Source organism: Sceloporus occidentalis, unplaced genomic scaffold (genome assembly GCF_023333645.1).
Source record: "Sceloporus occidentalis isolate IW3139 unplaced genomic scaffold, rSceOcc1.0.p SCAF_3, whole genome shotgun sequence".
Lineage (NCBI taxonomy): Eukaryota > Metazoa > Chordata > Lepidosauria > Squamata > Phrynosomatidae > Sceloporus > Sceloporus occidentalis.
The window spans coordinates 93,087,169-93,111,406 of NW_028316983.1; the positions used below are offsets into that span (position 1 = coordinate 93,087,169).

At 39.9% G+C, this 24,238-nt stretch overlaps 1 protein-coding gene across 2 annotated transcripts in view; it reads right to left on the reverse strand.

The window, feature by feature from the left end:
- LOC149316427 (choline transporter-like protein 5) overlaps positions 1 to 24,238 on the reverse strand; it is a 231,355-nt gene that overhangs the window by 11,019 nt on the left and 196,098 nt on the right. The window contains exons 9-19 of one of the 2 annotated variants that reach the window (XM_089515462.1): positions 22,230 to 22,313; positions 21,690 to 21,802; positions 19,852 to 19,983; positions 14,120 to 14,219; positions 10,077 to 10,169; positions 8,796 to 8,883; positions 7,584 to 7,846; positions 5,110 to 5,204; positions 4,621 to 4,724; positions 1,866 to 1,939; positions 405 to 475 (exon numbers count right to left, since the gene is read on the reverse strand). In XM_089515462.1, the coding sequence (XP_089371588.1) occupies positions 405 to 475; positions 1,866 to 1,939; positions 4,621 to 4,724; positions 5,110 to 5,204; positions 7,584 to 7,846; positions 8,796 to 8,883; positions 10,077 to 10,169; positions 14,120 to 14,219; positions 19,852 to 19,983; positions 21,690 to 21,802; positions 22,230 to 22,313 (1,217 nt within the window). Of the gene's footprint in view, positions 1 to 404; positions 476 to 1,865; positions 1,940 to 4,620; positions 4,725 to 5,109; positions 5,205 to 7,583; positions 7,847 to 8,795; positions 8,884 to 10,076; positions 10,170 to 14,119; positions 14,220 to 19,851; positions 19,984 to 21,689; positions 21,803 to 22,229; positions 22,314 to 24,238 lie in introns of those variants that run through there. The other variant, XM_089515463.1, reaches the window with a different exon arrangement.

Consider the following 24,238-nt stretch of genomic DNA (forward strand, 5'->3'; position numbering starts at 1 on the left):
ATGGAATGGGTTAAAACATTCCATCTTCCAATCTTTGCTACAAATGCTGTATGCATAAAAGTGTACAAGAACAAAAATTATATTTTTCTATATTTTTTTTGGTAGTTGGTCAGTTTTTGGTTTCAATTCATTCTTGAACAAATTATTTTGCTTGTGCTCTGTTTAGATTCAAGCCAATACAACAATCCAAGTAGCTCCTTGTTTATCTGATTAATGAATGTCTTGAGAGACACCAAGATAATGAGGTTTTCCTGTAATGATTTACATACACACAGCTCCGGTTATAAAAAGGCTGCAGGTCTGCATTATATTGGCACAAACTAGAAACACCTCAGTCAAACCTCTTTACCCAAATTGTCTGTTGTCTTCAATCAATTACTAAATCGAAATATTTACTCACTTACCAACACCTCCAGCAACAAGAATTTTCCCCAGGAATAATAAGAAGTCTGTCACTTTATCCAGCACTGCAACTCTGTGAAAAAGAGAGTAAACAAGACTGGGAAAGCTTTTCTTTTCAAACAATAGTTCAGGTCTGTTTTCAGTTACCTTCTGAAATTATTTGGAGAACAATGTAACCCAAAGTTTCTTTTTTTAAAAAAATATATCTTTATTAGATTTATAGTATCGCATTAATTTACAAGATTACAAAATATACTAAAGTAAACAAGATATCATTTACACCCGTTGTTTTTGGCGTCGTTACTTCCTATCTTCTTAGTTTCAATACAGTGAAGGATCCAGTTTTAGAGAATGATTCCCCCCTCCCAGTTTCTAATTAATATCATAACTGCAACAAGGATTTCTATTTCAAGTTATTACAAAATGGTTATTTGTTTCCTTTTTGTGGCATCTAAACTCTGGTACCTCGCTATTGTGCTAGCATTAATATTTTAGTAAAGAACTGAGACCTAGTGTGGTGTAGTGTTTTGAAAGTTGGATTACTCTGTGTGTCATTTTAGAGTATGTTTTAAACTGTGAATTGTTCAATTGTATGTTAAGGGGTGGGTGGGATATGGGATGCGGGTTTGTATGTTTTAATGTATAAGCTACCCTGGTTGTGTTGCACAGAGAGGTGGGATACAAATAAATTTTATTATTGTAATTATTATTACAACTCTGGAGATAAGGGCTCAATTCCCTGCTCAGGCATGGAAACCCACTGGGGGACCTTGGGCATTTCACAATAGGTTTGTCATTAAGTTGGAAGTGACTTGAAGGCACACAACAACAACAAAAATTACAATGACTCAAGCATTGATTCATGGATACGTATTTTATTTGTTTCCTTTTTGGAATAACAAATTTCAAGTATTTTCTTATTCTTATTATGAACTTTATAAAGTGTTTCTTTTCTTATTAAATTTTGAAACTTTGTAAAATCAATGAAGAAATTCTCCCAGGTGCTGACAGAACCTTAAGAGGCACTATGGCTTTGGTTGTGAGAAAGCCAGAATAAAAAATGTAATGGTTAGCCAAAATACTCCTGTAACGCTCAAAGGCTATTCTTAGGTCTGTGCAAGAAGGAGATGAAACAAATTCCATGGGACTATATAAAAAAAGATATGAAAATAGATGGTCTCCCCATGACTGCCAGCATTGGTTCAACCAGGACCAATGTCTACGTGGCTTCCGGTCTCGAATTTGCTGCTTCTGTGAATCAGGCCTCAATATATATATTAAATAACCAGATAAAACTACATTAGAAGGTAAAAATGCAGGAGCAATTTAGATCACTCCCTATTATGCTGCTGCCACTGTCATTCCACCATCTACCTCTCAAGTCAGTTATCACAGAATCATAAAATCATAGTATTTTCTGCGAAGTGACATGAAATGGCAGGTATGTATGCACAACTCCTTACCTTACCACATTTCTCATGAGCAGAAAGAAAGCTTCCCTTGCTGACGTGCAAAAGTTTTTACCATATATCGCAATCTGAAAAATATTAACAGCTGTTAACTTGTTTGTGAGAAAGCCCAGTTATGCAAGTGTCTTGCTTTGGGGTGCATACTTGTTGAAATATTAGCACCAAGAAAGAAAGAGATGTATGGTACAGTGTGCCCTTTTTTAACGCCCCCCCCCACATTAAAAAAAACGCATATGGGGCTCATGCATGGTGCGCCGGTGCACGCGCGTCATGGGCATGCGCCCCATTAATCTTAATGGGACGCACCGCCCTTTGCGCCCGCTGAAAGCCGTGTATGACGTGGGCGCACTGTACTATGTTTGCTACCATTTATGAACAAAACCATCCAATTTTCATCTTGCCCTAGCTAACATTTGGAGGTGGGCAGCTGTGGAAGGTTAAGGGGCCACACTAGCCTCCCAAAAGACCCCAGATGGCCTCACTCCCACCTCCGCACATCCCAGCAAAACAAAACGATTACACCCAAACACACTGGGGTCACTGAGGTCATTTTCACCAGGAGCCCTGGTGGCACAAGGAGCCCTGGCGGCGCAGTAGTTAAATGCATGTACTGCACTCACTTTGAGTCAACCCTGAGCCCCTGGGTGGTATTGAACTCAAAAACCACAAGGTTGTCAGTTCAATACCAGCCAGGGGCTCAGGGTTGACTCAGCCTGGCATCCTTCTGAGGTCGCTAAAATTAGTACCCAGCTTGATGGGGGCAATTGGCTTACACTTGTAAACTGCTTAGGGAGTGCTTAAGTGCACTGATAAGCAATATAGAAATGTACTTGCTATTGCTATATCTTTAGCCCCCTTGGCCATTTTAGAGATTTTTTTTAACAACAAGAAGTGCACAGAAGTCATTTCTTGTTTTTTTAAAAGATCTAAAATGACCCAAGCAGATCCAATAAGTGGCTGAAATGCCTCATCTCTTCTAGAAGGCACACCTTCTTGGGTGGGGGGAATATTTTTTAACCCAGTGGAGCCAGGACGGCTTTCCAGAAATGGTGGAAACACTTTCCACAACCCCATAGAGAGCATTTCCTTCTGGAATACTATATTTTGGCCACTCCTGGCCTATTACCATTTAAGCTTTTGACAGACAAATATTAATATATTTTATAGAAGCTAAATTGTAAATTAAAAATTCAGGTCAATATAAATGAGCATGAAGAAGAGGAAGAGGAAGAACAGCAACAACAGCAGCAGCAACAACAACAATCTTGGTATTGGCTTGTTTCTGGATGGCCAATGATAGGCCATGTAATTTTTGGAAAGGAAAAAGGAAATAATACATGACGAAACTCAGTGCTGACTTTCTGAAGAAAAGCAAAACAAAACAGGTCTTGAAAATTTCCTGACCTTCAAGAATAACTACATCTACCCCTGAAACTTTACTGAGTATGATCCTAAACAGCCTTTGCTCCCTCAAGATTAAACTACTCTAATGCATTCTATGTGGCATTAAAGAAGAAATATGTCTGGAAGTTTCAGCTGTTTCAGAATATATTGCCTTGCCCTCTGAGAGGTCTGGGTTATTGAAAGTAGATACCACAGCCATGCTCTGTGATCCATGCAGGCTTCTTTGAACCTTCTGGGCAGAATTTGAGGGACTTTTTATTTCTAAGGTCCAAAACAATTGAATAGCAAGGATGGGTAAAGAGAAGGGTTTGGAGGGTTTTTTTTTATTTGCTTTTACACCTCTTACACAAGTACAAAGCTCCATGCCTTTGCAGACTGGGTAGGCAGAAAAGGGGTATTGTATTTCTTGTTTGGATTTTCCTTTAATAATCAAGGTTGTGCAAATATGGCTACCGTTTTTCATTTCAGAGACAGTATTTCAGTTTACATTTTAACTGCACATTTACATGGCAACCCTATTCACTCAGCAGTAAGCCCCACTGAGTCAAATGGAAAACTCAGAAAAGTGTACATTGGGTTGCAACCTTACTCTCATTTTACCATTGCTGCATGCTAAGTTCACACTTATGGATATCCCATCAAATCAATGGGTCTACTCTAATTGGGACTAGCAATTAGATTGATCTTATACGTTTATTTTTTCACATTTGCCACAAATGTATATGCCAAAGAAGTCATTCAAGTTTATGCCCACCATGTGCTTGATTAGGGATCTGTGTTGATCAGATTGCAATCAGATACATATCACAATACACACTGGACTCATAAAATCCCACTGCACTGCATGAAGCCCTTTTTATTAATTCTTGATGAGTTTAACTCAATTGGCCTCTGCTGAGATAATACGCTTATTAGTTGGTAGAAAAACCTACTTAAGGGTAATGCTTCTCATTTTTCATACAGCACTTTTTAAATTACTTTATACATTTTGTTCCTTCTTGTTTCAAATGTCAGTTTCTCATCTCACAACTGTTCTAATCTTTAGTTCCCTGAATGAGATTCAGACAGGTTTACTGTAGCCAGCAGCAAATGGGCAATGTTATCCACTACCTGATCAACCATGCTTGCTGAATTCTTCTAAGGACCAGTTTCAGCCATATGAAAATACTTATCTTTCTAAGCAGCAGTAAAGAAATTCATCAGAGATTTTACCCTAGAGCTACTGGAAATAAATCTAAATATTATAGTTTAAAACAGGCCTTTGGGGACTGTGTTTTGTACATAAATAGCTGTTCTTTAGAAAAGGACACAGCAGCATACTTGAAAAGGAGAGAGAAATACATACCATGATGTAGGCATTTCTGTTGATAAATTTCAGGAATTTTTCCAAGCACCAAAAACAGCATTTGAGGCAGCAGAGCAGGAACTTAGCAAAAGCATTCTGTGAGCCTATCCCAAAATACAGAGGGGGGAAAAATCAAACAAACCCTTAAGAATGATGAATAAGCATCCAAATACAAAAGTTTCTTGTATTTTGGTTTAGATTTTGTTTGCATCCATCCTGTGTGGCTGGCTAGTCCCTTGCCGATTTGCAATAATATCATGCAAAAATATCACGCTGCAGTTGTGTATTAGGTAAATGCCAGTGCAGAAATGGACCACTTTATTTTCCCAGGAGCCTGCTAGAGTGCTGAAGTTACCACAGAGCACCCATGAGACATCAGTGTTTCCCATACAACACCACCTTTGTTTTTCTCTTCTTCCTTTTTAAAAATAAGCAGTACTTCTGAATACTTCATTTAAACTATACTAGATGTAATGTCATGAAACTCACCTTTTAGTTTGTGATCCAGGTATTCCAGGATTACTCTAATCAATTGGACTACAGCAAGAATTAAGGAGCCAAATGCTAGGGAACCTGTATGATATCTAGTAGAAAATAAAATGGCACCATTCAGTATTGGGGATGTTACCAAACATATTGTTACTAGACAGTTAATTTTATTACAATTTGAAACTCAATCCAGATAAGACAGAGGTGCTCCTGGTCAGTTTTGAAGCAGATCAGAGAATACGGATTCAGCCTGAGGGTTATACTCTCCTTGAAGATGCAGGTATTCCTGGATTCAGCCATGATCCCGGATGCTCAGGTTTCTGTAATGGCCAGGACTCCATTTGCACATTTAAGGTTTGTGCCCCAGCTTCCCTGGTTCCTTGGGACATCTGACTTGGCCATGGTGAGACATGCCTTAGTTACATCCCAACTGAATTACTGTAATGTGCTCTACATGAGGCTGCCTTTGAAGACTGTTCAGAAACTTCAACTGATCCAAGGAGCTGCTGCCAGATTGCTTATAGGTGCTAGTCACAGAGAGCACACAACTCCCTGGCTGCAACAGCACCACTGGCTGTGGTCTGTCTCAGGGCACAATTCGAAGTACTGCCTTGACCTATAAAGCCCTATATGGCTCAAGGGCAGGCTACGTGAAGAACTGTATCTTCCCATGTGAACCTTCCAAAGCTTTAAGATCTCCAAGAGAGGCATTTCTGTCCCACCACCTTCACAGGCACAGTTGGTGGGAACATGGAAGAAAGCCTTCTTTGTAACGCCTACATTTTGGAACCCCCACCCTATGGAAGTTAGGATAGTGGCTTCTTTGTTTTCAGTGTCAGGTTAAGACCTTTCTTTTCCAGCAAACCTCTGGAATCAAGAATATGGCTTTTATAGGCCCTATTCCCACTGAGGTTTAAATCGGATCATATGGAATTATGATCCAAATTAAACCACTTTAGTTCCCATTGGAATCGATTTGCCAAGGGGGGTTAGGGTTTCCCCCCATTAAACTCACGTTAAAAAGACACTGGGTTTTGCCGCTCCTTTTCGGGCTGAATCGATCACAATCGATTCAGCCCAATGGAAACGAAGGGCAGAATCGAATCCGCCATCAGAGACAGGGAGATGACAGGGGCAGCTGCAATGGCTCCTGCCATTTCCCTGTCACTGGCCTCCCCTCCTTCCTCCTCCTGCTTTTGTCTCCCTTCCCACTGCCACCCTTGGATCGTGTGATCCAAGGGTGGCAGTGGCCCCAGAGGGGCCCCATGGGTTCCTCCTCCTCCTCCCCTCCCCTCCCCTCCCCTCCCTCCCTCCGCTGGCCTACCTGGCTTGGTGCTGGTGGTCCGGCAGCAGCAGCGGCAGTTGTCTCCTCTGGTCCTCCTCCTCCAGGCCGATCCTCCCTGCCTGTATGTCTGCCTCTCTCTTTCCGCCCAGGGCAAAGAACTCCTGGAGAAAGAGGCTGGGCAGCAATAAAGGTCCGGCCTGGAGGAGGAGGAGGAGGACCGGAATAGAGGGCCAGCCCCAAGCCCTGAGAGCTACAGCTGCCACTGCCACCAGAATTGGGACCCATCCACCAGCAGCACTCAGCTAGGCAGGCTGGCCAGCAGAGGGAGGGAGGGAGGGAGGGAGGGAAGGGGGGAGGAGGAAAGAAAGAAAGAAAGAAAGAAAGAAAGAAAGAAAGAAAGAAAGAAAGAGGGAAGGTTTTTCCCCCCTTTTCTTTCCTCCTCCACCCATTCTCTCTTTGGCCGTTTTTTCTCTTTTCTCCCCTTAATGTGAACAACAAAGGGGAGTAAAAAGGGAGTAAACAGCCTGGGAGAGAATTCGCTTTCAAAATAATCTAGTTTCGAACTGGATTATTTTGTAAGTGGGAATGGGCCCATAGTGTTGTCCTATTTTAAATCTGTTTTAAGGTAAGATTTTAATTGGTTTTAATTCTGCTGTTATTTAATATTGTTTTAATCTTGTATGTTTTAAATGTATGTGTTTCATTGTATTCTCTCCCTTTTGGTAAGACACCTTAAGTTCCAGCCTTGGAGACAGATGGCATTTAGGGTGCATCTGCACTGTAGACATAATGCAGTATGACCCCACTTTAAGTGATGTAGCTCCATCCTATGGAATCCTGGGAGTTTTAGGTTTACAAGATCTTTAGCCTTCGCTTCCAAAGACTGCTGGTGCCTCACAAAAATACAAATCCCAGGATTCTGTAAGAGGTAACCATGACAGCTAAAGTTGTGCCAAACTACATTATTTCTGCAGTGTAGATATACCCATAAATATAATGATGGATGGTTTACATAGGTGTTGATTCATCATTCAACTGAGTCAATGAATCTACTCTGTTTGGGAGTAACAGTAGGATTTAGCCAGAGAAACTACAATGGTTGAACCTGAATCCATCACACTGCAATAGTTTTGACTATGCAACTCTTAGAGTACATTTCTGAAATTAGCAACCACAATTTTTAACCTACCGTATTGCTCGTCCAAATGATGCAAAGAGAGGACATGTTGGGATGTCAGCAGGTTTCCTAAAAGCCCAGTAATAAGAGGCAAAGGCACCAGCAAGAGTACACTGGCCCAGTGCAATAGCAAAATTGACCAGCCAAAGAAAGACAAAAACATTGAAGATCTGAAGGACTAAGATGTATCTGTGGTACAGGCTTTCTCCTCCATAGAAAGCAAAGGTGCACTGGGCTCCTGGGCATAGCTTGGTTACATTAGTTGTGTTGAAAGTCTGTTTATTGACAAGAGAAAAGTTCATCAACAACAGAGATTTATTTTAAAAAATCTGAGAAATTCTAAATCATTAACACATCACTAAATCCAGACTGGTAATTTTTTTGGGCATAGTCCCAAATCAGGAGTGAGCAAATTATATCTGGACTACAGCTACTGCCATCTATTGTCATTGGCTATCCTGGCTAGTGTTGATGGGAGCTGAAGCCCAACATCCTCTAGAGAGCCACACATTTTTCCATCAGTCTTAAACAGATTTGAAGATATGCCCCCATGGATTTTCCTGCCCACTGCCCTATCTCCTGTCCTAGCTAAACACAAGTGCCCCAGAAGGCCTCTAATAGAGCTGATAAAATCACTGACTGTGCAATTCTAAACATGTCTACTCAGAAGTAAACCGAACAGAGGGCCTGAACAGATCGCCCCTAAAGGGTGGCCTGCAGCCACCTCTTTTTTGCTGGATCAGGGCTGCAGCAACTACATGCCACAGCCCTGATCTGGCATTTCTGTGGCACAAAAAGGAATCACAAAAAGTGGCTTCTTTTTATGCAGTGGAAAGGGTGCCCTAGCCATGGTGGCAGTGGCTTTTCGCCACTTCTTCAGCCCAGCACATGTAAGCACTGTACCGAAGAAGTGGTGTGACGCCACCCACCATCTGGTCAGCTGGGCGGCATGGAGGCGGCATCTGGATGGCCAGATTGTGGATGCCATGCCCCCACTCCGCCCCGGGGCCAGCTCTTTATGCCAGTCTGTTGAGGCCTACAGTTCAATATAGTCAAGTATATAACGTAAAAGATTAATATAGGATCAGAGCTTTGCCTATGTCCTCTTCTAACAGAAAGAACACAGAGATTGCTTCTATACTGCCAATGCCAACACAGAGGCCATTAATGAAAAAGCTAGGATTTACACAAGGTTTTTACAAGAAAGGAATTAAGCATGCTTACCTCTGGGTAACAGGTCAGATTTGCATACTTGCACAGGCTCTGATTAGCCATGACTTTGTACACAGGTTCCCCTGATGTAGCCAGGAAGCTTGATTTAATTGGGTTAAGTAGGAAACAGAATCACAGGCTTCTTTCCAGACTAAGAGGCACAGCAAATGACATTTGGCACTAATAGGAAATCCCCCAGAGAATATGCTTAATTTCTGCCCTTCCATGTCTAGCATTTATCATTCCACAATGTTGATGCACTTTCTATAACCCTATTTGGTTATGACTGCAAGCATTTCACCAAGAGAATAAAATACTGTCACCCTTTTGCTTACTAACAATGGGAGCCGTGGGGGTAATGGACAAGGAAACAATATGATTTAATGACCTCATATACGGACACCAGAGGGAAAGATACTGGGCAAATACAGAACAATAAAATAAAAATACATCTCCAGATGATCCTTGGAATGGTGGGGGAAACCTATCAGTATTAATCTTCCATGGCATTTTTACAGAAAATCATTTTATTCATCTCAGTAATCCATATTTGGGATTTTCCATGAGGCTTTCACTCAGAATTTGTTGCTAGCTCCTCTTCCTCAGCTCTTGCTAATAATAATAATAATAATTTGTTTTATTTATATACCGCTATTCCAAAGATCATAGCGGTGAACAGCAAGTAAGCTAATTAGCAAGTAAGCTAATTTGCCCCCAACAGTCTGGGTACTCATTTTAGCGACCTCGGAAGGATGCAAGCCTGAGTCGAGCTTGGGCCCTTTTGCTGGTCTTGAACTCGCAACCTTGTGGTTTTGAGTGAATGGCTGCAGTACAGGCATTTAACCACTGCGCCACCAGGGCTCCATAGCTAGGCTTGCAGTGGAGACTCAGGCTGCATCTGCACTGTAGGAATAATGCAATTTGACATAACTTTAACTGCCATGGCTCTATCCTATGGAATCCTGGGATTTTTACATAGTTTGTTGCAGGGTCAGAGTTCTCTGACAGAGAAGGCTAAATATCTGATAAAACTACAAGTCCCAGAATTCCATAGCACTGAGTTAAGACAGTTAAAGCAGAGTCAAACTGAAGTATTTCTGAAGTGGAGATGCAGCCTTAGGAAGACTATGCAGAAGTAAACATATATCTGCCTTGCAAATTAAAAAAAAACACACACAACATAGCTTCTTGTGAAGGCAAGGGAGCATTTTGAGCACTTCTGCTTTCGCAATAAAGTACAGAATGGAGAAGGTGAGACGATCCTCATGTACATTTGGAGTCAAAGAAGGATACACAGCTGTCACAGCCCAGTAAGAAATGCAAATTGCAATGAGAATAAAAGTGATGATTGGATAGAACAGTGTAGACATGATGTAGCCAATGGCCCTGGAAGAAAGAAAGATGTGCAAACAAGAAATATTAAAGCTCAGGTCACACATTTACATGCTTCTTTAACCTTTGAGACTTTTCCACTCTTTTTGTTTGTTCTATTGTGCATGATATATCCCTTCATAAAATATTTCTTACTGCTATTTTCCTTCCTGTTTTTTACTTTATCATGATTAGCACAGGGCTCCATGTTATTGCTCTTCATAATTTTCTGTTGCAGTCTCTCCAAGTCTGATACTTCTTCCATTATCTAATAATATAAGACAGTACTAAAGAATGACAAGTTAATGACATCCTTTTAATACTTTTATTTGCTTATTGTTTTTAGATGAACATTTTAAAAGCATTCTACAAAAGACATTGATTTTTTGATACTGCAGCATTTGGTTTGAACTCTAATAATTTTGCTTCCATATTTTCTTACTCATCCTACAGCTACCACCTCTGTCATCACTATATACTTCTTTTGTTCTTCCCACAGGCATCCCTTTCTGTGTTTGGCATGCCCATATTTTGAAGGTGACAACATGAATCTGATTCTATTTGCCGCCTGACAGTGGAATAATCTACAAAATACTGCTGTAGAGTCTAGAAACAAAGCCATGGTAGTCTGGAACATCAGTATGCAAAAGGATTTTGTGACACCTTTGAGACTAATTGAGCAAAGGACATTGTAGCATAAGCTTTTGTAGACATCTGAGGAAGTAGACCAAGTCTACAAAAGCTTATGCTACAACTTTTTTTACTCAGTCAGTCTCAGAGGTGCTAAAAAAATCCCTCTGAATGCAGTAGAGTCTGTTCTCTACTGGAATGCTTATAGAAGTCAAATGTACCCCATTTTTGCATCCAAAGAAAGGACTGTAGGAAATGATCTGTTGCAGTGTGAAGTTTCCTAAGAAACTGATGGCAGAACTCTACCTTAGTTGAAATCAATTAAAACACTCTGTTCTTAAACTCCAAACAGCAGATGCATTAGGTTGGTTGAAGCAGTAATTAACTTTCCCAAGCTCTAGTCCCAATCATACAACAAAAGAAGAATACAGTATCATAGAAGCAATATGGCTTGAGGACTAGCTACACCATTGACTCAGCAATATCTTCCAGTCCACTGCTGGTTAACCTCAAGACAGTGCAGTGTGGAAAGACCAGAATGTAGACTTCCTCTGATCTATGCATGGTATTTAATACAAAATAGATTTGGGGAAAAGTTCAGAGTCATCTTGCCAGCTCAGGGCCCCAACTGAGAAGTGGCTTACCCCCTACCCAGTGTCCAGGTCTACAGCCTGCCATCCTCAACACTGGAAGGGCCATGTTGGCCAATGGATGGATCTTTTCCTTGAAAGGAGGCTATAGGTACATGACCAATGGCAAGGATGCTCTGGACTGAGACTGTTGAAGCTCAATCAAAACTGTAAACAGCTATGTGACAGCTTGATTTTATTATTTGTTGCTGTATGCCTTCAAGTCATTTCTAAGTTATGGTAACCCCAAGGCACACTTATTATAAGGTTTTCTTGGCAAAATTTGTTCTGGAGGGTTTGCTTTTGCCTTCCTCTGAGGATGAGAAAAGGTGACATGTCCAAAAGCACCCAGTGGATTTCCATGGCTGAGTGGGGATTCAAACCCTGGTCTCCAGAGTCATAGTCCAACACTCAGACCACGCCACCATGTTGGCTCTGATTTTATTTTATGAAAGGGAAAGGTGGGAAGAACAACACACATGTAGCAATGTATATGTGTTCCAATATTTTAGACACATTCACCTACAAAGTAGTATTTCAATGTAGCTTTTATTCATAAGGAAAATGGACTCTGTACATGATTTTCTTTATCATTACTTTCTATAGTCCAATGCTGAAATTGGTTCAAATTAAGCATTGGGTTAAATAACCCTTCTGCATTGGCAAATCATGACTTGTGCTTGAAACCCCTTGAATATCATTAGATTCATTGAAGAAAAGTATCACCTTATGATACTTATGAAATAATCACCACAAATCAGTGGTTTTCAAGCATTAATGATAGACCTGTTGGTTGATGGTGAAGTCACAGACAGTTTACTCTAACAAACTGCTTGTTAACTGTTCTAGCTATAGATTGCAAGTGCTTTATTGCTAATATAAACTGCCAATTCACTGAAAAGTATAGTTAAACTGAGCTGGGGAAAATTATTTAGTTCTCAATCATCAGCAACATATTTTTCAAGATTTTGACTATGGGGTACAGTCTGTTGAGTTCATTATAATTACACGCAGTGCTTCTTTTCATGCAGTCTGCATGAATATCGGAAAGTATTGCCCTCAAGTGACCTTTAAATATAGCTGCAGAACTATAAGGCATTATTACCTCCCACCAGGAAGTTTATGAAGTTTCAGGAGTGTTTCTGTTTGGCACATATTTGAATAAAAGCATCTTATTTTATAAAGTGGTTCTGAACTGTAATGAAAAGGCTAAAATTATACAGTGCAGTCTAGAGCTGCAACAAATAACTGCTGATCCCCATGTTTATAGCTTTAATAAAAAGAGACTACTACGTATTGAAACTGCAGAGCTCCTTTATTCCATACAAGTCTCCATATTTTGACATTAGTGGCTTGAGAGAAAACAGGCTCTGAGCAAAAGGTACAGGCACATATTCATATACTAGCATTGATGAAGTACTGTCTATTGTTTATGACAATAGACTCAAGAAATATACATGCTTGGTTACTCCTCCACAGCTTTCTACTGGGACAAAATCTGTTTTCATTCATAGTCGCAACCTCCCAGGAAGTGAGCCTGAGTACTTGGTTAGAATGGCTCACTTAATTCACTATAAAAATAAAATTGCTTACATGACAATAACTGTCTTGAATACAAGGAAATGTTTGAACAACAACTACTTCCTAATACTGAGACCCACTGATTATCCTACGGTGTACACTTGGGTGTCAGTGGGTGACTTCTCTGCCACATTTTGGGAGTTCTTCTACATGACTTTCTGGATTATGTTCTGCTGCCTGTAGTGATAATTATTTGTATAAAGCAGCTGGCTGAGACTGTCAAAATCCCAGCTCTGTGACCAACTCTAGATGTTCATTCATGCACCAGTAGAATCCTCACTGCAGGACCCTGTGCTGGGAAACCATCAACCCCAGTGCTATTTTTCAAACAGCTCCTCTGACTGTAGGGGGTGGAGAGAGCAAAGGAAGGAGGTTTTATGAATTGCATAAACAGTAACTCCTGGAATGTGGTACCAATAATACACGGATGATGCACAATTGTACCTTTCACTCATAGGTTATCCAAAACTATCAGTCTTGATTAAAAAAACTTGGTCAATTTTTGGAAACTGCAATTCAGTTCATATGAGAAAAGAGAGGAGGACTGCTGGTTCTCTTGTCCTAGAGCAGTGGTCCCCAAACTGTGCTCTTTAAGGGATTTTGGACTTCAGTTCCCAGAGTCCCAGACTGTTGGCCAATATGGCTAATGCTTCTGGGAGCTGGACCAAAATCTCTTAAAGAGCACCGTTTGGGGACCACTGCTTTAGAGGATGTTTGCCTGTTTAAAATCAGTTTACCTAGTTTAAATAGGATCTGATAATGGGGAACACTCCTTAACCCAGATTTGCTCTAGGATTTGAGGTAGCTGCTTTGGTCAGGAGCATTTTCATCTTAGTTAGATCTGTGGTTGTCAACAACAGTTACACCATAATAACCTCACAGAATGACGAGGTTTCACTCTTGTAGGAGTGAAATACAAACACACAATTGGGCATTTGTATGAATAGACCTCATTTACACACTTGATGAAAGGGCAGGGCTTATCTTGCTCTTTCACCCACAGGTAAATATAAGAACCAAAGTGTATATTAATATATAAGGAATGAAGAACATAAAAAGTTTCCAAAATGAAGCAAGCATGAGAAGTTCAATTATACTTTGAGATATTCTCCCCAATATATTTACCTGCTACCTTCCTTCAAAAGGGCAATGGCAATCCGGATCCGATTTCTCAGAAATATTAACATCAGTATAATGACAACTTCCACTATGCAAAGCAGTATCACTGAAAGCAAGAAAAGTAAGTTTGTCATCATATATCAAAGCAGCCCATTGCCTCTAAGTTACTAGCTGTGATGTTACATAAAACTGTAAATATACTTTTGTGTTTCTTCATTAGAACACTGGACAGTAAGCATGGTCAGCTATGCATGACGACTCAGTGACAGATACAGACTATTAGGTTAAGTGAAACTTGCATAGGGATATAATGAAAGAGTGAGAGTGGAAGCTTCTGTTGGAATGATGTGGGGAAAGGATCTGAGACAGAGGGTACATCTAGACTGACTGAAGAGTCCTAGTTTTTGTTCCTGTTCTTTCCAATTTTATATTGGGTTAAAACAAACTGATCTGGAGACCTGGTACATAGTCTCTGATCATACTGGTAACTGACAGAAAATATTCTGAGATGAATAAAACATGTATGGATCTCCAAAATAAAATAAAATTGGAAAGAACAGGAACAAAAACTGGGATTTTCTGGTCTTTTTAATCAGTCTTAATACACCCTTAGAGAAAGATAGAGACACTGTGTGAAGGAAGATGGTGATCTATAGTGATGCCATACTTTGTCTAAGAATTCAAAGATATAGCCGTGTTCAGTTTTAACATTTGTGGGGGAGAGATGGGAGGAAAGATACTGCCTAAAGTCAAGACGAGTAGATACCCATATGAATATTAGAGAGAGCTCTTAGAATACTGGTGGCTGGGAACTAGAAAGGAGATGTGATAAAATGGGCAAGACAGCCCTCATGAGGCTGGAGTATTAACTAATGTTCTAATATGTATGGTGTTCCAGGAAACCACTGTCTCTGTTTAACCCACTGTCGATGAACTAGAGTTTGTGAATACACAACCCCAATTCTGTTGTTTCTCTTTCCAATCTCCCTTTGAAGTTTTTGTTCTGTTCTGTTTTGTTTTTGTTCAAGGACTGTTGTTCTGATGTCCAAGATGAAATATCCAGGAAAACTGAAATGTTCTGAAACTGTTTATTCCCATTCCCAATGTCTGGTTTATGTACATTTAGAAACTGAACTTGTCACCCTTACACCATACCTGCAGGTTTTGCATTTCTGTTACTATTCACACACACACAACCTGTTCATTTAGGGACGTAAATGTCTATCCAAAGGCACTTCACTCCATGCATCTGGTGAAGAAGTCTCAGTCTACAAAAGTTTGTGCTATGAACATCTTTCTCTCAGTTAGTCCCAAATGTGCTACAATATCATTTTGTATAGTTTGTCTTGATATTCAATAAAAACACAAAACTTGCAAATATTTATAAGCTACAGAGTAAAAAGTGAAATAATATACATATACTTAAGTTGTATTAAACAAAAATGGCATTGTTACTCATCACAACCATGCATACTATTTTGTCTTTATTACCAGTGTTATAAAGTATAGTAAAAAAACAGCAACAGAGCACCTTTTAAAAAGAAAAAAGCATACGTGGCCAGTGAGGGCCAAAACAGATGGCCCCAACTGGGCAGCGTGAAGCTGCCCCACTTGAAGATGGATTAGGGCCATGGCAGCCACACGCTGCGGCCCCAATCCACTGTGGCGCTGGCTAAAATAGGAGTGGTTTTCAATCACTCTTTTTTCAGTCCCCAAAAAGCCACCTTTAGTGGCTCTTCCATGACACCCAGAAGCCAATTCATGTGTGGGCAGCCAGATAGGTGGAATCTTGCTTCTGGGTAGCTTCAGAGTGTGAGGCATCAAAACGCCATACTGTGAAGCAGCCCAGACAGTGGCGCAAAGGGCAGTCTATTTCACTCTTGAGTTGTGAATTCCAAATCCATTCAGCCTGAATTTTAAAGGAACTAACCCTACACCTTGGAGTCTAGCACCTTGGATAGCTCCTTTAACATTTGGAGATATGAGGTGGTTAGTCATCAGTTCATTATAGTTGAATTTTCTCATCTCCCACTGCATGGGCAGGGTTGTGCTTCACTGCTACAAGATACTCTAGACTACAGTAATCTCGCAGATGTCACAGATTTCATAAATGCTTCAGGGAGCAGGATACCAGCCAGAAAGTGTTCTCTTATAATCATAATATTTGTATAATTTTGTGTGTATAATCTTGACTCTTGATGAGTATTACAGTGTACTGAAGTGTTTATGAAGAAGGTCATTTGTCTTAAAACAAAGCAATTAAATGCAGTATTTTGCTTTAAATGCCATTTAGGCTTAATGTATTCTATTTGAAGAAATGTTTCTTTATGATTAGACGATAATTATTCAATGGTTGCCTTTTCCAGCTATTTTAGTGTATACTATTTGGTGAAGATGAATGGAACTGATGTCTTAAAAGAAATGTCTCTCTGCGACCTCTATTATCCCACTGTCATTCAAAAACAATTCTAGGATAAACACGAAGCTTATTGGAAACTGAGAACAGTCTGATATGAGAGTCAAATTCAGCCTATTCTTGGTAGAAATCAAAGAAAAGGATTTGGAAAAATGATTGCTTAGCAAATAATTTAAAGACCTTTCCATGGAAAATGGATTTTATAATAACATTTGTAACTTGATGAACTTCTTCAGAGATGAGTGCAATATTTATGCGTCAATTTGTGGCCACATATTTAGTGTATATTCATGTGACTCCAAATTCACACATTCTATGTATTTATAGGATTTCAATTAGACCTACTTTTGCAGAATCAGTTTTCTGGATAATGGGGAGAAGCTCCTATAATAAATCTGTTAAAAGAAGCTATTCCCCAATCTAGTGTCCTATAAGGCTGCATTTTCCATAATCTTCAGCCAGCATGGCCTATAGTGCAGCCCAGACCATAATACAGTATCTTTATAAGGGGGGCATATTTAAAGATGCAATACAAAATAAGTGGGACGCAAAACTATTTTTATTTTCAAAACATGGCTTTTCAATAAAGCCTGAACTATCCTCTACCCATTTTTTGTGTGTGCAACATTTACTCTGTTAGAGGACTGTTATGCTGAAGTTAATCTAGCAACAGAAAGTATTAATCAAACAAACTGATGATAATACTCATCATTTACTGACTATTTTTATGAATATTTTGCAAAACCATGCTGAAAAATGTTCATGTTCACATTTTAGTGTTGTTAGTTTTCAGTATATTTATTCTTGTGGTTGTGCCCCTTCAAATTGTTTTTGCACTTATGGTGACCCTAATACAACTCTTTCTTGGCAAGGTTTATTCAGAGGAGGTTTGCCATTGCCTTCCTCTGAGGCTAGGAGAGAATGACTTGTCCAAGATCACCCACTGGGCTTCAGTGGGTGAGAGGGGATTCAAACCCTGTCAATAGTGTACATAATAAGGAATCTATTCATAATGTTCCCACTCTCTTTAATCACCAAAGAACAGCCTTCTAGTTTAAACATCTTCTCCAGTTCCTATACATGAAGCAGACTAAAATTTACAATGAACAATTTTACATAAAAATTGATGGATGGTGGCTTTATAATCAATCATTCATATACCCTTCATTTTGTATAATCAAACCCTGATCAGTGTCTGATGCATCTGAAAACAATCTATGTGAGCAGAAAGTGCAAAAGCAGAAAATTGCACAACAGGGCCAATAATCATGTGGAAAATGCTTTATGCAAATTTCTCTTAGCAACTTTCTCATTTTCTCTAGAAACAAATGGTCTCCCAGGAGGCATCCTCATGTTTCAATTGCCACCAACATGATTTCAGAGATTTTATGAAGGCTCATGAAGTTGGTATATTCTACAGACAGACAGACAGACAGACAGACAGACAGACAGTCAGTTTCTAAGCCGGATTTGCTGATTGAAGTTTGAAAACAATTGTGCAAATGCCTTCAGGGGAGATGAATATCAAGAACCTATTGTCATTATCAAGGATTGAGTTTATAAATATTGAAGTTGATGATTTATATCTTCCACTTGGAAGAAATGCACAACAGAATCTCTACATGGGCTAGAAAAACACTGCCACATTGAAAATATGGAAGATATGAATCTAAATTCAACTATGGTGTTTTATTTATTAAGCAGAGCTGCTAGAGCACACACTTGTTTTGTAGCCTCTTCCTAATCTAAGACAATGGAGACAAATTGTAGCTGCTTACTAGGAAGTGCATATATTACATAAATTGCAGTGTCCAGCAGCAAAGCAAGGAGGGCAGAGCTTTGGCAGGTGAACACATGTACAAGCAACAACAAGCTTATTGATTAGTCAGCTGACTGTATCAAGAAATGCACAATACAAATTGCAAACTGTACAAGCATGGGTTGGGATATAAAAGGCCAGAATTTGTATTTACAGCTACTGAAGGCATAGACTATGTGGGACTGGACCCCCACATCAGCTGTGGTCCAATAGTCAAACCCTGGCTGCATGCTGGGTGCCACTGAGTGAAAGAAATGGGATGTCACCTGTGTAAAAGCCTCTGTGGGGATCCATGTCACCTGAGAACAAGGTGAGTTTTCCACTACTATGCTGGACATGACTCACATTGCCTTCACCCCCAAGGTCCCCTAAGGGAACTTGTCCAGGGTATGACTGGCACACAACCTCATCTGCCCTCAAACTGGATCCAGTCCCATATCACACTGCCTCCAAATGTTGTGACAAATATAAATGATCACTGGCATTTTACCCACAAACAACGAGAGGGAGGGTGGAATGAATGTCGAAACTGAACCGGCTGAAAACCTCACCCTCTCTTGAAAAGTCTCACCAATGGAATAACTGCATCAAATCTAACTGGTAGGTATTCCTGCCACCCCAGAGGGCCCATGAAAATTGTGTGGGCTGCTGGGAAGAAGGCACCAGCATCAAAAGAAAATGGAATGGAACCTCTGCTTCCTCCTTCCTGCCTCATACTGTAAAACTGGCATCCCAGGTATGTTTGGCTACATTCCTTCTCAGAGATGGCTGCCTCTTTGTCACTCTGGATTGCAGAGCCATGCCACTGCAAACAAACTTCAGGGCTGTCTCAGATCTAGTAATTCCTAACATTGTAAATGTTTTCTACACTAAACCTCTTCCACATCCAGCTTTTCATAATGGAAAGCCATGATTCTACATGCCCGTTTGACAGTGATATAAAACATTTGTAGTCATCACTCCTGATCACATACATGGGGTTTTCATACCATTTCTTCCACTAAAAGGCATTTCTTATAAGACATTCTTAACCGCTGGCTTTCAGTCCACAAATTAAGCACAATAAAGTTTAAGCTAGAAGAAGGATGGGGATAGGTCCCCGTGTGGTCTCAAGCCCTTTTTGGTGGCCCCCCAGAACCTCTGTATCCTGTCACCCACCTTTTAGTACTGAAAATGGGTCCTTTTACGCTATGTGGGCATGGGGGACAATTTTGTTCACCCTGGACTGTTTTCAGATCAGTTTCTCCCACCCAGAAAACTTCAGAAATGGGGCAGTGTGGAGAGGTCTCTAAGGTCCAATGGGGGGCGGTGTGTGTGTGTGTGTGTGTGTGTGTGTGTGTGTGTGCGCAGTTCCTGGACCTTGGAAGTTTAAGGTATACGAAATCATAGTAAAGCTGTATAACTTAGTGTTAATTTCAAACTGTCAAAAATAATACAAAAATTTGAACAGATAAATATATACTGGGTCTCACAATGTAGACTTTTTCCATAAAATCCACTTACTAAATGCTAACCATGTTTGCCTCAGTTGCAGATATACCCTGAAGTCTGTTTGGAATCCTATATCATAGATAGTAAGATCAGAGCCAGGTATTCCTCGAAGGTGGTGATATTCCCAGTAGCAATGCCAGATACCTTTTGGAAAAGAAATACAGTAATACAGTCATTGAGTCATACAGTCATACAAGTAGGGTCAGCAAGAAGAACTTCATACTCAAAGGCAAGACTCACCAGCTCATCCCAGTCACAATGTGATGCAAACTATAGCTAGTACCAAACTAAGATTTTTCTGTTCTTCCAGGCTTTTAAATATATATTTTTAAATTGTATATGGTTTGATTTTAGTTCCTCTTTCTGATGCCTTTTAAAGTTTTTCCAATATATGTCATGTTTCATGCACTGTGTTAATATGTGATCTTTTATGTAGTACTAAAAGTCAAAACTAGCAGTACAATCCAATACATTTTTATCCAGAAGTAAAAACTACTGAGTTATATGAGGCTTATATTCATATAAGTGGGTACAGGTCTGCAGACATAGTTCATTTTTTATGTTTCAATCTTTGGTCTGATCTGACATAGAAAAGAAACACTTGATGAAGTGTTTAAGAAATCTAACAAAATGAGCAAGCACCGCAAGTGGAAACAAAACCAACCAAATTTACAGTATCTTTAGCTAATTTAACCTGTTGACAACTGTTTTCCAACCCCAAAATCAGTTCAGTCAAGAATATGATCTAGTTTTGAAGGTTTTGGTAAAGGTGCATCTTCATACCATTCCACATGCCCAGAAAATGAGAGAAAAATCTCAATCAACTTCCATCTGTATCTAATTTCAAACATGTCTTCATCATCAGAGATGTAAAACATGTAGCCTTCTAAATGTTGCAGGACTTAACTCCCACCATTGGTAGTGCTGACAGGCACTAATGGGAGTTTTAGTTCCACAATGCCTGGAGGACCACATGTTTCTAGTCCTGCAAAATACTTATAGCTGTAAAGAAAAAGCATGCAAGTGACATGAAGATCACGAGTGAGGATATAAATCAGAAAGCTTAGACCATTTGCTGCTTCACAATTTAACCATGCAGTGAAAAAAAGATATACATATGTGATTGTCAGAAGTGTTCATCACAATACAACTTGCACATTTCTTTCCTACTTGAAAACATTATCTCTGTGTGTGTCCCTCTCTATGTTTGTCTGAGTCTGCACTTATCCCCAGACAAACTGTTTTTTCTTTACATAGCCCATAGGAATACATAAAATTTTCTTTATATTTTTGATTTTTAGGACACAGAATAAAGTAGTGATGATGAACCTGCCAGCTTATAAAAATCAGATAAACAAAAGAGAAAATGTGAGTTTAAACCTGCAGTCTCTGACAAAATCCCCAGAAAAAGCTTGATGTTGATATTAATCTTCTAGATATAGAAAGAATTTCTGCTGCACAGTGGGTAGAAAGCATGGCAAGATTTTGGGTGTGGTTCTTTTTCACATATTAACCAACAGAAAAGATGCTGCTGCTCTAGTAAGTGAAGAAAAACACAAACATGTCTTGTACTTTCACTAGCAAGCATCCACTTTCATTTAACAAGGCTCTGCACACTTTGGGCTTTGAAAAAACACTTCTATCCTGCTGAATGAAGAAGACAAATGGACCCATTACCATTATGTTTAGCACTTTACTGGGAATAGCTGAACTAGTGGGCCATTGAAAACAGAAGGTATAGCACTAAATTCATAATTAATATTCTATGGTTTATCTTCAAACCGCATGCTCTAAGGATTATAGGTAAGGGTAAGTAGCATTGTGAAGGAAAGGAAAATATTCTTACTTACCATATCCTATAATCCCAATTACACCAAAGATGAAAATCCAGAAAAGAACCCCTGCGATGAATCTCAAAAGGATGAGGAAGAGCAAGCTGACAACCATTGCAATAAACAGACCTCTGGAAAACAAGGCACAGGAGTTTAAATAAAATCAGCAGCCAATTGCCAGTCATACGAGCCACCCACTCACCCAATATAATTAAAAAACAAGAAGATTTTTGTGAAGCATCTTCTCTAACTTGGTCTATATTTTAAAATTAGATGACAGAATGACCATAGCCCTGTAACCAAAACAAGCAGAGCATCTGCTTTATTTATAGGTACCACAGTCAAGCAGTGAAACAAAATCCACGTTCAAAGTTTTTAGACTTTGCATGGAAAGGGAAGTAAATAGTTAAATTTATACAAGGGGTAAGTTTTGTTTATCATGGTAAATATGTTCCTCCCTGTTATGGCAATACCAACGAACCAAAAACCTGTAACAAAACATTAATGTATGTAGGCATTGAATGGAAGTGATGCGACCTCTTGTGAATAATAACTTACATTAAAATCCAATACCAAGAACTGGCATAGTCTTCAAAAATTTTCATCCCAACTGATCTTGCATCAAGAACGTTATTGATGCCACTTTAAAAAGAAAAGGGCAAGAAGGTTTAGTTTATGTAGACTACATACTTTATTTTAAACAAGCAACTTAAGTGTTTACTGTAATAGCAAAAGACAGACTATATCATAAAATATTTTAAAATCATGGCTCTGTCCATAGCATTGGTTTACCAGCAAAATGGAACATGAAATGACATCGTTAGTAATAAAACTATATTATGATAATGCTACTCTGGGTTTGGGACCAAAACAAGAATCAGCTACAGAAAAATGAAACTGCATACAGATTTCAAGGATTTAGGCCTTGTCTGCATGGCCAAAAGGTCACCCCCCTCCCCCCCCATTCTCGTGTAGTCCTGTTTGGATGAAACATGGTTCTCAAACCCTGATTCTGATGTGGGCAGTCCGAATGATGTCTGGCATGCCCAGCACCAGAACCAGGGCATGGTTAAATCACATTGTAAAAACTTACCTGTTGCTCTTGATCTTCCAGTAAGATCTGGAACCTTCCATTTTCATGCCATGGTGGCTATCTGCATGGGTGTCCCACTGGGCCACCTGGCATGTCCTCTGTTACCAAGGGTTGGTTGTTTTGAGATCTGAACAAGGCAACCAGTGTGTGACTGCCATTGGGTGCCTCATTCTGATCTCAGAAGTGAGCGACCCATGGCTGGTGGCGAATCCATCGGGTAGCCCAGCAGGATACACGTGCAGACAGCCTCTGGCATAAAAGCAGAGGCCAAGGTAACAGAGGCAGGCTAGGGTAGCTGCAGAGCCAGGATACTTCAGGCTGCTCCTGGGAGTATCCTGGCCAGTGCAGAAAAGGCCTCAGGTTGCAATGCATATTTACCTGGAAGCAAATCTCAATAAACTCAGTAGGGCTTACTTCTAGGTAAACATGCCAGATATACAGACATACGTCAATTAAAAAAGGCTCTGACAATGAAACTCCTTATGAAGTCTTTTTATGACTGTCCAGCCCTGCTTTTTCTTCCTTACACTCTGTCTAGCTAGTGTTTTTTAGTGGCAATGGCACTGAGAGGGTGGTGCACAAGGGCTGGAGAAGCACAACTTTCAGTGTTGGGTTGCAGCAGTGTGCCTGCAATTAAAAATTCATTAAAGCTTGATCTTGGAAAGAATGGGATTCTGCTCTATCTGATCCTCTTGTAACTATGTGTACCTGCCTGCAAAAGCAGGAGCTGTCAGGATCCCTTACTGAGCATGCATGAAAAGGGAAAGCATGCACAGAGAAAAAGGAAAGCAAGTAAGTCTGCCTCACCAGCTGCTGCCAGCATATTAAAAAGAATGATGGCTACCACGATGGAAATCATAAGAAAAGTGCAGGCTGGTGAAATAAAAAGCCATTTTTGAGTAAGTCTTCAAATGGGTTCTAGAATGTTCAAAATATTTTTGTTTACTTATGCAAGGCTTATACGACATGAATGTTTTATATGCATAGCGTTAAGTTTTGGATGAAAGATTTGCTCAAACACATTGAACTGCTCTTTTTTTCTGTAGTGTAGGAACTTATTCCTGTATACTCGTCCCTCCACATTCACTGGGGTTAGGGGCACAGGCTCCCCATGAATGTGGAAAAACCACTAATAACAAAAACACTATGTTTTTACCTGAGAGAACACCTCTAGGAATTTCTAGGTCCTCCGGTGCAACTCTGTGGTCAACATCTGCCAGACATTGCTCATACAATTGCTCTGGAGGAGCTACAAATACCTAGTGGAGTGTTACTTCTAGGAATCTCTAGGTCCTTCAGTGTGGCCTTTGGTTAAAGTTGACCACAGAGGTGCACTGGAGGACCTAGAGATTCCTAGAGAGAACATATTAATAAAATCTGTAAATAATCAAAGCCGCAAATGTGGAGGGATGAGTGTACTTTCCATGATATTTCTGCCTCTGATACAAAATGTTCTGTTAAAGAAGTCATTCCC